The following is a 16,221-nucleotide window of genomic DNA, read 5'->3' as shown; positions in this document are numbered from 1 at the left end:
AAATAGATCAATAGGTAGACACGGTTACAAAGAGTTTTTTTTTAAAATTAATTTTAATTAACTCTAGAATTTCTCCCCAGACACGATTTGGCCCAGTAACCTCCTCCTTTTTGCAGCTCTGACTAGAAGGGAAATGTCCCCGAGTCACTGTTCTCAAGAACGGCATTCCTGTATGCTCTTTTAGAAGAGCCGAACTAACACCTCTGCGTGTGCCTCTGTTCAGTCGAATCTGGCACTGAAGACACTTGAGACACTTGAGTTGGAACGAGACTTTTCTTTTCTGTAAATCTGCTGTAATATTAAGAGCCAGCTCTGAGACAATGTTAATGCAATTACACCCTTATTTTAACAGTCTGATTTTAACCTGTTCAATAAACTTTCTTGGCAAAAATAGCTCATTAGTTCTTCCTAGGCCTGCAGAGATCCGTTCCACAATGATGCATGGGTGTGATGGGAACTTCTTTCTCCTACGGGTGTGCCATGCTGAAACAGTCTTCCTGAGGTAGATCAATAGCAGCCCAGCATCCAGTTTTCCTCAGTCATCCTTCAAGCTGAAGTTCATGGCTGCTGTCAGGCTTGCAGATAGTTTGGTTGCAATTTTGTCTGTGGAGAAAGGCCACATGAGATTAGAATCTGAACTGTTTTTGCAAGTTTTTAAAAATATGCAGGTAAGAGGGAAGCTCTGTTGCTCCGTGTACAGGCATTTGACAAAAATAGAAAAAAAGCCCATTATAGTTAAGTACATATGGGAAGAAGTCACTCTTGAATTAAATAGCCCTCTCTGCTTTTTAAAACAGTTGGGCAGTGTTTTATTATTAAGCCAAACTCCTTTATGATTGCTACTTCCATAAAAATGGGGGCAAGAAACACCACAATTAGTAGTTACAGATGACAAAGTTTATGAACCTTTCCCTTTAAAGAGGAAGAAATGAACAAAACCAAGGAACTGTTTCCCCGAATATGATTTCCTTACTGTTCTCTGGGAGGGGAAAAGAGGGTATTGGGGAAATCACGATCCATTCTCAGCCCTTCAAGACAGACCAGATTAAGGAACCAATGCTGTATAAATTAATACTACTTTTTAATGTAACAGAATCTTGCAAGTCTAAGTAAGTCTCCTCCTCCTTCCCTTTATTTTTGTTTAAATTATGGAGGGCCCTGTCTCAGACATCTACTCAAGTTACTTTTTTGGCCTGGGCTCAGGTTTCATTTATCCTTCAAGGCCATTCCCTCTTCCCTCTACACCCAAGTAGTGTCCTTAAGCTACACAGCCCCAAGAGGGGCACAGTATCATCAGACGGGGAAAATGATGCCGAGAAATGACTACCCCCCCCCCATGAAATCACAATGGGGGGTTAAGTAGAAAACTGGCTCCCCCACCTGCTCGCTTCTGACGTTTTCTGCGTTTCTTGCTTGCCGCCCGGAGGCCTTGCCCTTGATGCAGAGGGTCCAAGGCTGAGATCTCCCTCAAATCAGGCGCTCTGGGCACTGCTTTGGCTGCTTCTGTTAAAGTCTTGTTCTTGGACTTCAGCTCTATAGTCATTGGGCCAAGCTAAAAGGAAGAAGAAGAAGAGGAAGAATGCCTCACTTTTTTGAACAGGCCCCCAAAATGTATTTATTTATATAGCTGCCCTCTTGATAGTGACCAGCATAAAAAAACAGGAAAGAGTTCAATTGGATCAAATGTACAAATACAGCACGTCTATAAACAAAATAAGAAGATACAGCAGTGCAAGCCATCAAAGTTAAAATTCTTGAGTTGTATGTAACTCTAGAAGGAGAAGCAAGTATTCAACTTGTCATAAAATAATTTGACGTTAAAGACATAACTCAACTTGGGCTGCTCTCTTTGAAATAAGTGACTCAGGGTATTAAGACAACACTAGAATGTTATAAGCAAACATAAGGCATAAAGCAAATAGCACTAGAAACAATTCAACAATCTAAACAGGTTCACAAATACTCCCAATTCAGTGCCGGGGACAAAAAAAACAACCACCACCCAGGTCTTTGATGTTTTGTGAAAGCAAGAATTCTCTATTCTGTTAACTGTCAGTGCTCATCTCAATTTATGTGTGGGCTGAGATTTACTCTTTCAATTTGCCCTATTGCTCACCAAAACACAGCAATGCTTAAGTGTTTTTTACACAATTGACACCCCAAGGTAAAATTCCAGGCCTGTTGATCTGGCTACTGGATTTTATGATTTTAAGATTTAATTTGCCAAACCTGACAAGGGGACGAGAACATCCTGAGAAATGTTTTTGCAGAAGATCCAGTCCCTTCTCTCCTGTTTCAAATACTGATGGTCTTTTAGCTCCATTTTATAAATCTTCAACTTTTTTCTTATCAGGACAAATATTCTGAATTTCTCAGGAAAGTGCTCTCTAGACTTCTAATCTCCAGTTAGCATGCATTATAAAATCGTTCTAAAAGGTAACCACAAAATCACCCTTCAGTATGTTTTTACAAGCTTTCTGTTAATGTTAACAATGATTCAAATGGCATCTATGGAAAAAGGATTTTTTTTTTTTTGTCTGAAATCTGGTTCTCCTAGCTTTTAGGAAAAGATGATGGTGGAGACTCCTTTAGTTCTATCTTGTTTTAGTTAAGTTGTGTGTTCTTTTGATCAGCCATGGACTTTTTTATATGTATGGTTTTTCTTTCATCTATAAGCTGCCTAGAGCCATCAAGGAATCAGGCAGCCTTGACATTTGATATTGAAATTGTAATTAAATACCTTATACAAGAACAAATATACCTTAAGATAATGTCCCCCCCTTAGATGATTCTACATTCAGTGCCTATTATTTAGAATTGCCAGAGCCTGGATGCTTGCCAAAATAGTAGTCTATAAACCCACCAAAAAGGCTGGGGCACATACTTCATCATTCTCATCTCCTTCCATCTTAGTCGCCTCTTCTGTAATATGCAGCCCTTCTTCCTCAGCCATTTCAATTTCTGCCCCACGGGTTAGGCCCGAACCCTCCAAGAAGATACCCACAGGACCAGAGATTAAGTCTATCAAAAAAAAAAAAAAATACATCATTCAGAGTCTTTAAATTATAGTCATTTTTTAGCGGAAAGAGGCTTAAAGCAAGGAGTAGAATTCAATCTGTTTCCTTCACACTATACATGCTAGGCCAGCTGAATGAACAAATCCATCCTGAGTCATAAATCATAGCCAATATAGTTTACAGGTCAACAAAACTCTAGTTATATAAATATGGCTTAACTTATGGGACCACAGATATAGGATGAGGGACAGAAATGAAAACAATATCCTATTGGATTTGGTGGGAGACTCTATATTCAGTTATACCTATTCTAATAAAGAAAAAGAAGAAGAGGAAGGTTGGAGAGAATTGAGAAAGGCACAACAGCTTTTACAAAAGGGAAGGAGAAATGATGGGAAAGAAATAGCTGTTTGAAGAGGATCCCAGTAACTGATATATATCAGAACACCTCACACACTGCAGCTTTTTATAATTATATTGCCACAGCATTATTACATAATTGGACAGGTACTCTGTTCTTGAAAGAATGCGGAGAATTATGCTGAATTGCAGAATTGACATATCTGAGACCGGCGGAGGCTACAGAATGTTCTCCATTTTTGTCAGCCTCTTGCAGAAGGGATGACATGTATTGTATTATAAAAACAGCTGTTGGGCTGAGTGGCAAACTCCTGTTGGTCAAAGGAAAGATTGGCAAAACAAACATCGTATGGTGGCCAAATCTTGTGGAAAGCAGTCCCGTTTTCCCAACCACTTACTAGCCAAAGCCTTCTCATTCTCCTGCTCCAGTGCCTCAAAATCAAAGGCTTTGCCCATCTCCGTCACAATCTCAGCACTGATGTGAGTAGGAAGTGTGTGTGTCTCAGGCGGATGTGTGAAATAGCTGATTTTTCCACTAGAAGAAACAAAAGTACAAAAGTTATTCACCATATTCAGAGACCGCCCACCTCTCTCATAGAGTGCACGTTTTATAGCGAGGATCGATAACTTTTCAGGCCACAAACCCGAGATAGACAGAGAGTGGCCCAAGTTGCATGACCCTGGGCAAGGTTTTGACTACTGCATAAATTAAATGTTGGGGCATCGTGGGGAAAGGATGGCCATGTTGTTGATCCAAGCTTTATAGGAAAAGCTTCCTACCGCCCACTCCCCCAAAATACCATACTGAACTATTGCAATAATTCCTATCATTTTCTTCTTTCTCTGATTTCAATTCCCACTTGAATTAGAGCTGCCAAGTGAGTAAGACAAAGAGAAAGGAAGAAAGAGGCTTACATCAAAGACAGTTCCTGCAAAAAGCCCTAGGTCTTTGTTCTTTTTTAAAAAAAGGGTCCTATCTTCCACTCACCTAGTCCAGTCATTGAGCACCGCTTTGGCAGCCTTCTCGTGGTCTGGTATTCCTCCTTTTTTCAACTTGCCCTGCCGCTTGGCCAGATATGCCAGGAACTCCGTGGTGTTCTGAAAATCTGGCACGCTGAAATGCTGCATAATCTTGAGGAAGAGGAAATTTAAGGAGGAGAGAGAGAGAGATGAGAATTAGAAGCCGATTAAAGTTTTCTTACCCAACCCGCCAATTCTATTTACCTACATCTCAGAGAGAGAGGTCAGGTTTTTAACAGCTGGACTTATTATTTAATTATCAGGCAAAGATTGCACTGGGCAGGGCAACAATGTGATGATACCCTCTTCTTCCCTCTGCCCAGATATTGGAAAGAAACTGCATTTCAGAAGTGCTGTAAAATTTCAGTGGGTGATTTTTGAAAACTGTCAAAACCAAGTCAGCCCAAACGGAATTGGAAGTTTAATTATTTGCTACTCATTTTTAAAGCAGAGTGGTCAACTGAGGCTGCAGTTCTATACCTATTTATTTTTGAAGAAGTACCGTGAGTGCAGTGAAGCTGACTCCTGAGTACACAAGTAGATGTACACATTTCAGTGGGCGAACTGAAACTTTCTGATACATTTAAAAACCTCCAAATTGTGTATAAAGCTACATATGTATTGAAGAAACCTGAAGGCAGGACAAGAAGCAATGGATGGAAATTAATCAAGGAGAGAAGCAACCTAGAACTAAGGAGAAATTTCCTGACAGTTAGAACAATTAATCAGTGGAACAACCTTCCTCCAGAAGCGGTGAATGCTCCAACACTGGAAGTCTTTAAGAAGAGACTGGACAGCCATTTGTCTGAAATGGTATAGGGTTTCCTGCCTGAGCAGCGGTTGGACTAGATGACTTCCAAGGTCCCTTCCAACTTTGTTGTTGTTATTAACTGTTAAGAAAAACTTAGTTCTTGTACATGCCACAAGAACATGTCCTACTATGTGAAAGGAGCATGCCTCTGCTAAATTGTTATCTGCCACATATCTTTTGTAAGCACTTGTATTAAAATGCCAATAACATGCACAGTCCTTAAAAGTGTTGCCCAATTAAACATGTTGAATGATCCACTTAATGCCTTCTGCTAGTTCTTTTTTTTAAAAAAACTCCCAAATAACGGGCAGGATCAGATTTTGCAGCAAAAGCAACACCAATAGCAATTTAAAGCTATGTTGGTTCAGGTACAACTGAACCTTGGTTTAGTGAATTAACTCCTCTGCCTGAGATTGCCCAACATACCAAACCACAAACCAAACAACCGTGTATTAATGTAGAGTCTTGTGTGAATCTAGCCAAAAGGTGACAATTTAAAGAACCCAAATTAGGATCCTTGGCTAAAGACCTTTTGAAGACATGTCATTTAGCAAGCAGATTTATCAAGCAGATTCATCCTTTTAAAATGTGATTTCAAGGGGAAAAGGACCTTCATCCAAATTAGCATCATTAAAATTCTTTAGATTGATAGTTCTTTATCTCATAACCATTATTTTTGCTATAACGTTTTTGTAGTCTCTGAAAAAAGCTCGGGATTCTCAAGCCCCATCTTCGTAATCTTCCAGTTATTCTCACCTCCACATGCTCTCTTCATTCTTTCAAGATCACTCATACCTGCTGCTTGTTGCATCGTTTCAAGATGGCCTCCACTGGACTCACGGGATCTGCCAGTTGTTCTATTCTGATGCAGTTTCGCAGAATCATGGCAGCATCTGAAGTGGGAGAAGCCATGACAATCCCTGGACAATCTAAGAGTTTTATGTGCTTGTCCAGCTGCACTTCTTGCAAAGACCTAAGGGGGGGGGGAGCGGAGGGAGGGATAAATAAATGGCAGCAATCACTTCAAATGCCAGCCTTTCCACCTATAAAGTTAATTTTCTAAGACTTCGTTTTATATTCCTTTGTTGTCCAAAAACTAAAACAACCTGACCAGAAATTAAAATTTTAGACTTCTAGGAAGACAGATCATTTCTTTCTCACAACAGTTCTTATGTAACGCCCCTCCCTTCCTGGAATGTTTATCTTCAGTGTCTTTATCAATCTGCATCTCCTATGAGCTTCAGGAGAAAAGGGGTTGGGAGAGAAGGGAAGATGGTAAACCTATTTAGTCAACAGATATTTTTAAGAAGGCTGGCCAGTAACTGTTTTTTCAAGAATCATTATTTCAAATGCATATGTGCTTTGAGACTTGTGGGCTTTTTTCTCTTTTGGGGAATGTAAATATAAAGTTAACGTAAGCTTCCTCAAAACCAGGGAAAGTTGGTAAAATAAACCAATGGGCAGTAAGTGGCTAAGTTCACATATGATATTTAGCCACTGCTAAATATCATTATTTCGTTATCATGAGTTATGTATTCAACCACACTGCTGGTTCAATTCACAAGTTCTAAGACAAAAAGTATAATTTACAGCTGGTAAGGCTTAGGTTCATCCAAAATACTGATGAATAAGCACAAATTAAGTCATCTTATGGATTAGAATAATACATAAAGTAGTGAACAAAGTACTCTGTGTCTTGTATAGAAGATAGTGCTTTTTATTTTACAATCCCAAACCTTCTCTAGCCTACCAAACCCCAAATTATATGCTAATACAACTAAATAATTCTAGGTACTATTATGCCAAGAACATGCAGTTTTGCAGAATGTTATCAAAGGAAAAACTCTCTTTCCTATGGCTGGGAGATAAATAATAAAGGAATCTGTGAATTTTGATATCTCCAAAGCAGGACCACAGGCCTCCCATGGCCTTGATTTAAAATGAAAAAAAAGGGGAACAACTTGGTTGGCTACCCAACACCTCAGATCTGATGCCTCACTTCTAATTAGCACCTCGGCTTGGGCACATACTTGGTGATGCCAGGAGTGGCACCAGTATTGCAAGCTCGGCTCCTCTTCAAGCTGTTGATCAAGCTGCTTTTGCCAACATTTGGGAAGCCTGCAGTCAGGGACATAGAGACAAGCAGCCCATCAGCAAGCACATTTCCTTTCTGTCGATTGCTCCCACACAAGTCACTGCTACCTTCCACTAAACTGTTTCTTTTGCATTCTACACAAGAAAAGACAGCATTACCAATAACTCCCACCATCTTTTTCCTCTGGACTAAAATGTAGAAGAAAAGCTGTTGGGGTTCACATCTATCATCACCAACTACCTAAAAGAAACTTCCCCAAAATGGGCAATTCCAAGTCTGTAAACTTCAATTCCTCAGTCTGTGTAGTTGGTGAAGCCTGGTGTAAAGGTTCCAAGGAAGATGAGGACCCTGGGATCTTAAATCTTCCCTCACGTGCCTCTTTCTTTCCTCTCATGGTAAAAGAGCCGTGGTAGCACAGTGGTTAGAATGCAGTATTGCAGGCCTATGCACTGCTCACTCCAGGAGTTCGATTCTGAGCAGCTCAAGGTTGAGTCTGAGGTCGGTAAAATGAGCACCCAGATTGTTGGGGACTCTGTAAACCACTTAAGAGAGGGATATAAAGCACTATGAAGCGGAATATAAGTCTAAGTGCTATTGCTAATGCTATTTGTGGGCAACACCACTTCCCCAGCTCGAATTCTTCCCTCTTTGAATTACAGGCCCAGCTATCTCTTGGCTTCAACTCCCAGAATGACAGAAGGGCCACTGGGTTTCATCCAAGGCCAAAGGACCCTCCTGCATTGGAAAGATAGCTGCTAGGATTCTACCTAGCTACTGCCAAGTAAAAATGGAGAACATTTCCCAATTTACCCTATCAAGTCAGCTGGAGACAGACAAGGCAAGGACGACAGTAAGCTAACTTTTCCCCCATTTGGCATACTTCAGGTATCCTATGACTGCAACGCCCAGAATTCCCAGGATATGCAGGAATTCCAGGAGTTGCAGCTTCCTCATTTTGGAAGCTGTCACATTGAAGAAAGCTGTTCTTTCACTTGGTCCACCTCTCAAATAGAGGCAGGCTACATACCCACAACTCCAACGGTGATTGTTGTTCTGACATCCTGATTCCGGCAATAGTTTGCAAGCACCTTCATGAGGCAATCTGCCCCAACACAGGCTGCACTACCTAGCAAATCACTTGATGCTCGGGTTACTGGGACATGGCTCTGTTGCTAAAGGGGAGAAAGGAATTATTGCTTAATGCCCCCGGCTCTTACTTTTGATGTACCAATCATAAAATTATTGCTTAATGCCCCCAGCTCTTACTTTTGATGTACCAATCACCAAATATTATAAAATCTTTTTCAAACAGGGTGGATCTGATTTAAATTAAATTGATTTAAACCACAATTTAAATCATGATTTAAATCACTACGGTAGTAAAAAGGCTTGATTTAAATCAACTCGATTTAAATCATAATTTTTAAAGAGCAACTGTCATCTCTGTCCTGCAGTGGCTCCTCCTCTGACCTGCTGTTGACTCACCGACAGTCCCACTCACTTTAATGGGACGGTTGGTGATGCGGCAGTGACACAACAAGGTGAGGGACGTGGCGGGCAGCAGGTGAGTGGATGCCCGCTAACAGGAGTTGCCACGATGGATCTGAAATGACAGGTGCTCTTTAAATGTAAGGACTCGTTCTTGCTGGTAGTTAGAATCTTTAATATTATTATTTGCAAACAAAATGAAGGTTTCCTATTTAGAATAATAAGCTGTCAGGTTAGTAAAACAGCAATATCAGAACCGATTTTAGGTTAACAGGTTAATCACACATAGTTGGAGAACTAGTCAAATTCTTTTATTTAATTAAAACACTTAGAGCCTGGTGCAGATGCCTTTCTCTTCAAACAATCTGTAGTGTGTAGTGTACATAGATTTGCAAAACAACGGGATAAAGGAATATTCCTGAACTTTGTTTTATGATTTATCTCATGGTTACAGTGAAATTGTGTGAATGCATCAATGCAGTGCATGTTATCTCAGCTTGCAGAGTTTGGATTCATTGAATGAGTTTACCAAAAATGTAAATATTGCAGAATATACAGCCCCATGCTACATAACTAAGCTCCATTTCATGCCAAATAAACTAAATTATTAATGAATCTTAAATAGAAAAGTATATTTAGATAGATTTTTACTCCAAAAGCATTTTATTAAAATAAATTTGATAAAAAAAATCAGATTTAAATTTAAAAAATCCATTTAAAAAAAAAACTGATTATCATCCACTTTATTTTCAAACATCTTAATCAGTGTTTCCCATCTCCCCAAATCCACCAATCTCTTCTGCCATCTAAATCTCACTGTATAAAGACCAGGTATTGGACTGCCATCACAGCCAAATCTACTCTGAATAAAAGGTGGGCCCCATAACGTCTTCTACAATAGCCAACTCTAAGGGAGGGGCCACAAACAAATCACATTCAAAAGAAGGGCCAAACTAATATACCTTACACTCTATAAAAGGAAAATGAAATATAACATTAAATATAACATTAAAATACATTAATACTTGTTTAGTATAAATTTCATTAAAAAAATACTTAACAGCCAAACTTTCACAAGACTTCTAAACCCCCAAAGATCTGGGCTAATGCAGAAATCAATGCAGAAATCACCAATGCAGAAATCTTGCTAGGTTTCGGCAGTTTTATGTGAGTTTTACATTCTTGCAGGAGGTCTTGCTATATGTCAGGAGTTTTTAATTTAATTTTGGAGATGCATGGGCTCTATCAAGGGGTGTCATAATTAGCACGTTGCCCATTTCCATCCCATTCTCAAAGTGACTTCCAATAAAAAATGTAAAATGTCATTAATTCATTGCAGCAATGCATCACCTACCAGGTTTTTGCTCTGTTGCTGAGTGGAGGATTTAAAGGCCACTGTAGGAAATTCATTCCTCAGATACTTCAGCCATTTTGCAACGATCTCTTTAGATACCAGATCTGGATCAGGAATAGATTGAGAAAATGAAGAAAATCACTTTGCTGCCAGATCACTGGGGCCACACCTGCTCTTTTGTATCCCAAAGGTACATAAGTTACCTTTCAAAATCTTGTGTGTTTCAAAATTGTAATCCTTTCATGCTCTGCAGATAGATCACCCAAAAGGCTAAGCAATAACATCCTCAATTCCCCAGACACAAGCTGATTTCAAAATAATCATGACCACCTTCTACTTAAGAGTCAATACTATTAATATGGACTAGAATATCCAAGTCACTTATTCAATAATCATGGAAAGACAATCAATATCTGATTACTTATCTTAACTGTCATTGTGAATGAATGAACCATGAACAAAAAGCATAAAAGCAACAAAAAAAAATCTTTTAGTTAGTTGAGGTCAAATGCAGTATCTAGCAAACTTTTGAGTCATGATTGCAACGATTCCTGAATCGAAGCAAAGTAACTGCAAAATAAGCCAGTGTAATTCAACATTTTATTTCAAGTATATTTCCCAGATGCCCTCAGTGCAGAATTTGAATCTATAGAGAGAAACCCTTAATAAGAAAAGGTCTAATCTCGTATTCTTGAATCACATATGGCTTCACTTCCTTTCCACAAAGAACCTAGTCTTGCTACTTACCTATTTTGTTCAACACCAAAACCAATCTCTTGTCGGTTCCAGCCTGCACCACTGCTTCTTCAACCTGGGGACATCGGCAACCTTGAGGATCCCGAGCATCAAGGACTTCCAAGATCACATCGGCTGCTTCAATTACCTGGAGAGAGCAAAGAACTGGAGTATCCAACACTGATCCAACCCAACCCAACCCAACCCAACAGAAGCCTTACCATGCACAGCTCTATTTTTCTTGGTGCTAAAAGTATCAAGTCACATTCATCTTCACTGACCTTCCTGAACTCTTTGTAATACGCCTTGCAAGAGCTGTCTTTTTCCAGCAGGGCATGTTTGGCCAATTGCTTCAGATCCATCTCCTGTGGGAAAAAGAAGATTACGCACATGGCCAAAGGGATGGAATTAAAGTTCCACAAGACAGATGGCACAGAATAGGTTCTCATAGTTAGAAAATAGATAAAAGGTAAAGATTTCCCATGTCCAGTAGTGTCTGATTCTAGGGGGTGGTGTTCATCTCTGTTTCCTAGACAAAGGAGCCAGCATGGTCCAAAGATGCTTCCATGGTCATGTGACCTGGCATGCCTATGTGCCAAGGCACATGGAAAGCTATTATCTTCCCACCAAAGTGGTACCGATTTATCTACTCACATTTGCGTGCTTTCCAACTGCTGGAAAATAGAATAGGTACGGTATCCTTAATTTCATAATGTGAGATAGTACATCCTAGCTGCATTTCTATTTATACTGCTGCCTAAAAAATAGCTATCATTTGATTGCTGCTGTACGAGAAATTCATTTCCTATTAGGGGAGGCATTTCTACTCAAGCTGTACATAGATGGAATAGAATCTTCCATAAGGGCCTTTTAAAATGCAATACTCTGTTCTCCAAGAACACCATTTTATAGTAATTTAGAAAACAGAACTATGTATTTAATCATCCCCCATAAAATATACCTGTGCTTTGCACAGTGTGAATTTTGCAATCTCTCCTTGAAATATCATGCTTTCTCATCTACTGCTTTCTTGATACGCTTTTTTTAAATACAAAGTTTTATTGATCTGGAACTCCAGGCTGTTCTCTTAGACGAAGTTTACAGACAAGCAAGCCATTCATCATTATTTCTTTGTTTGAAAAACATAGATGAGTAAGTACAAAAGGAAACATGAAAAAAAAAACCAACCAGCAATTTTAAAATGTCATGATATTCTAAAATATCATTAGTTTTGAATTGTTAAGTATATTATATGCATTGTATGAGTAAGAATCATTACTAAATTAACTCATTGCCATTTTTAAACCAATTCCACCTCTGGCTTAAAGTGGGATGAAGACGTGCTCTAATTTAAAATTAGAAATCTGATGACACTTTTTCAGACTAATTACTTTGATTAAAAGACATGTCTAGACACTCTATGCCTCTGATGAAGTTCACAAAAGCTTATGCCTTTTAATCAAAGTTGTCAGTTGGAAAAGATGTTGTCAGAGTAATTTTTTTGCTACCTTAGACCAATACAGTTCTCCTCCTATGATGTCTGTTGTAACTTAGCAACAGCCAACTCATAGCCCTTCGGCACCTTGAAAAATTTTCTTTTTGGAGTGGGGGTGGGATAGCCAGACAAGAGATGGAAATTTCCACTCAGTAACTGATTTGCTTTATGCCTTTTTGTAGAAATAATTGGTACTGGGCTTTTTATAAAAATAAATGAGAAGAAAGTTGCAACACAATTCATTCACTTAAGGCTACGTATAATCCCATTGATATGTGCCAAGAACTGAATCCTATCGAGCGTGTTTGGATGTGTCACCAAATAGACCTGCAGTAGTCTGCTTTGTGGGAAATCCTGTACAAATGATCAAAAATCAATCCAGAACTAAAACTGGGGTCCTCATAGTTATTTTCATGTACTTCTTTCCTACTTAAATAAGCGTTTGTCTAATCAGCTACAGAAATGTACAGAATATCTCTACCAATATATTTGAGCTGCTTAAAAGAACAGCCAGAAGAAGGGGACAATCAAAACTTCTATCAAAGATGCATAGACAAACTAGACTTCCTGCAACTGGATTGGGTGTATGTGCCACGAGGGAAGATTACCAGTTTAGATTTGCTACCTTCTGCTCAAAGAGCTTCTGTCTGTGCAAGGCATCCTTCTGCAACCCGTCCAGACTCCGAAAGCGGCTGATTTCCTTTTGTCGTGCCATTTGTTGCCGCTCCTGCATTTCTTTCACCTGGTTAGATGGACACAATCTTCAGCTAAGGAGGTGCTAGCAACCCTGGTGCACAGGTCTCATAGCTCCAGTATTGGATATCACTCCTATGCCATCCCAAAGTCCATAGCCCTGAGTAGGGAAATTACTTCAGGTATCTAAAAATCCCACCTTTGCCTCTGTTCTCCCACATGTTTAACCTTACCCTTTTCTGCCTTAGGGCCAGTTCCTTTTTGACATGTTCTTTGAAGCGTGACAGTTGAGGTACTCCTGAATCTTTTTTCCTATGTGGTTTTGCATCCTTTTTTTTCTATGAGAGGAAAAAAGACTGCACTGGATTCGACTGCAGACATAAAGCTACATATATTCATCACCTCTGAGAACAATACTAGATCCTTGCCTTTCCAGCTGGTACTCTTTTGACTCTTTTCCCTTTGCTAAAGAATAACTTACGTTTCCTTTATCTGAAAGCTACTTACAGCAGAATTGATACTCTTAATAGGAAAAACACGAATTACAGGCGGAAGGTAACATATCATTGGCAGCTTTGCATGATAAAAATTTCATCTGGAAGCACATGGAGATACTTGGGTTACATTTTGATTCACCACCCAAACCCTGTGTCTTACGTTTAAAACAATTCTGCTTCATTAATATAACCAGCAATCATTCCGCTATCAAATTCAAAGGCTTGCCTTGCTCTCCCATCAATTCCCACTGTCATCTCTACCACAAAAAAAATCATTTTTTTTCAAGATTCTGTCCTACCTTGCTATGTTTGGATTTCTTGCTGGATTTTTTCTGTTCTGCAAAAGAGAAAAAAAGGGAGAATCAGAGATAAGCAAACGGGATTACTCATTTAGAATTCCAATTAGATTGGAATAATTGAAGCAGATATTTACTATGCCGGGTCATGATGCTAAATGTAGGAAGAGGATTAGGAATCTCTTTTTCTTTCCAACATTAGTTTTTGAATCACCTTTTTGTCTCCTGATTAACAAGACCTGGGGAAAAAAAGAGAAAAGTTAGTCTATGTAGTTTCTTCATCATATTAATAGAGTAGATTGCTCCTAACAATATCCTAAATTATAACAACTGAAAGCTGCCCAGAATCACTGTCAGTTGGGCAGCATATCAATGTAATAAATATTTAATTTTGGCACAATGCATTACATGAATCCAGCCGCTATGCTACATAAATCTTTGTTTAGTGTGATATGTAAGGTTACAAGCCTAAGTTATCTTTTCACACCTCAAGTTTTCAAGTGGTCATAATCCTTCAGTATTGCCTCTGCCACATGAAGTAATGAGAAGGAAATGGGTGGAATATACTGGCACATGTAACCTCCAGAAAAAAACATAGACATTCTATGATCTTTGAGCGACATATGGTAGAAATTGAGAAGACTCTACAGGCAGTCCTCAACTTATGGCCATTTGTTTAATAATTGTTCAAAGTTACGTCACTGAAAAAGTGACATATAGCTGTTTTTTTACTTATGACCACATGCAAAAATCCCATGGTTATATGACCAACATTCGGAAGCTTGGCAACTGGCATGTATTTCTAACGTTTGCTGTGTCCCAGGGCCATGTGGTCACCTTTTGCAATCTTCTGACAAGCAGTCAGTGGGGAAGCCAGAATCATTTAACAATCACCTTACTAACAACTGCTGTGATTCACTTAACAATTGTAGCAAGAAAGGTCGTAACATGGGGCAAAACTCGCTTAAATACTTTCTTGCTTAGTGATGGAAAGTTTGGGCTCAATTGTCATAAGTCCAGGATTACCTTAGAGGCACCATGACAGAAGTGTTAGATTTGGATGGAGGATTTAGATTTCCTGATTCAAATTCCCACTTGGTCAGTAAGCTCACCAGCTGTTAAGGCTAAAATCACAACCCACAATTTACCTTACAGAAGGTTATTCTAGATCAGTGGTTCTCAACCTGTGGGTCGGGACCCCATTTGGGGTCGAACGACCATTTCATGGGGGTCGCCAAACAACGCAGTCCGCCATTTTTTCCCCCTTTTCCTTAGCTGTGCTACTCTCTTTTATTCTATTGGCTTTTGAAAGCCAATAGAATAGACTCTCTTGAATAGAGTCTAATTCTATTGGCTTTCAAAAGCCAATAGGAATTGACCAGGCTGTCTCTGCCCTGCTGAGCCCGCCAAAAGTCCCATTCTGCAAACAGTGCTGCACCAGTTGAGTAGTCCTTGACTTACGACCGGTTGAGTAGTCCTCGACTTACGACCGGTTGGGGGTCGCGGCATTAAAAAGGTTGAGAACCACTGTTCTAGATAGAAGTGAAAAGAAACCTATCTCTATCTGTTGCCTTAAGGTCTCAGAGAAAAAAACAAGATATTAATGCGAGAATAAAGAGCACGTGTAGAGTGCCACAAATCTTATTTTCAAAGAGCCTGATCATGATCAATGATAGTAAATTCCCCCCCCCTTCCCTCTGGCATCTTACACCCAACTTATAAAAAGCAGGAGAATCAAATGGTAGTTCTTTCTGAGATTGTCCCGCTTTCTCCAGGTAATATTCACGTGTTGGAATATCAGTCCCGACAACTAACGTCTACAAAGATCACGTTTATTTTTTTCCCCCCATTGCATGGCACAGGTACCTGTTGTCCTCCTCTAGATAAAGCTTCAGGACTGATTTTTTTCATAGCAAACTTGCCTTGACTTGCCACCCCACTCATGAATTATCACACTTTCGATACAATTCTGGGCCAGACTTCACGACGCGCCCCCCCTCCCTTCTCTTCTTCCCCACGCCCAGAGCCTCTTACTTGTTCAGGGTGTCTCCCCTCTGGGGAGTCTCAACGGCAACAGCTTTCACCCCCCAAAAAAACAGACCTCAGCAAAAGTCGTGAAGCTTCGCCAAACGTGACACATGGCTTCCCGCGCATGCCCAAAGAGGCTTGGAACTGACGCGCGTGCGTTTTCCCGGAACCTAGGGACCGCCCACTGCCTTTCCCCTCCTCCCTCTATGCTGAGTTTGCATAAAGGTGGGTTTGGTTTTTCGTAGGGCTCGGAACAAAGCAGACGGGTGAGGAGAGGGATTTGTTTCTCTCTCTTTCTTTTTTTTTTTTAATTTGAATGTGCTTGCGCGAAG

At 39.8% G+C, this 16,221-nt stretch overlaps 1 protein-coding gene across 4 annotated transcripts in view; it reads right to left on the bottom strand.

Annotated features, from left to right (window-relative positions):
• Positions 1–34: 34 nt before the first annotated feature.
• Positions 35–16,221, bottom strand: part of GNL3L (G protein nucleolar 3 like) — a 43,564-nt gene continuing 27,377 nt past the window's right edge. Inside the window, exons 1-16 of one of the 4 annotated variants that reach the window (XM_039366016.1) lie at positions 15,896–16,034; positions 13,999–14,100; positions 13,865–13,902; positions 13,302–13,406; positions 13,001–13,117; positions 11,162–11,245; positions 10,893–11,028; positions 10,146–10,249; positions 8,331–8,475; positions 7,239–7,326; positions 6,004–6,181; positions 4,366–4,508; positions 3,776–3,912; positions 2,864–3,021; positions 1,381–1,552; positions 35–603 (exon numbers count right to left, since the gene is read on the bottom strand). In XM_039366016.1, the coding sequence (XP_039221950.1) occupies positions 536–603; positions 1,381–1,552; positions 2,864–3,021; positions 3,776–3,912; positions 4,366–4,508; positions 6,004–6,181; positions 7,239–7,326; positions 8,331–8,475; positions 10,146–10,249; positions 10,893–11,028; positions 11,162–11,245; positions 13,001–13,117; positions 13,302–13,406; positions 13,865–13,902; positions 13,999–14,011 (1,686 nt within the window). In that variant the 5' untranslated portion in view covers positions 14,012–14,100; positions 15,896–16,034 and the 3' untranslated portion in view covers positions 35–535. Of the gene's footprint in view, positions 604–1,380; positions 1,553–2,863; positions 3,022–3,775; positions 3,913–4,365; positions 4,509–6,003; positions 6,182–7,238; positions 7,327–8,330; positions 8,476–10,145; positions 10,250–10,892; positions 11,029–11,161; positions 11,246–13,000; positions 13,118–13,301; positions 13,407–13,864; positions 13,903–13,998; positions 14,101–15,895; positions 16,035–16,221 lie in introns of those variants that run through there. The other 3 variants (XM_039366018.1, XM_039366019.1, XM_039366017.1) reach the window with 3 other exon arrangements.

This window comes from Crotalus tigris, unplaced genomic scaffold (genome assembly GCF_016545835.1).
Source record: "Crotalus tigris isolate CLP2741 ecotype Arizona unplaced genomic scaffold, ASM1654583v1 scf7180000020218.1340706, whole genome shotgun sequence".
NCBI classification, from domain to species: Eukaryota; Metazoa; Chordata; class Lepidosauria; order Squamata; family Viperidae; genus Crotalus; species Crotalus tigris.
This window is presented reverse-complemented; position numbering and strand designations above follow the sequence as displayed.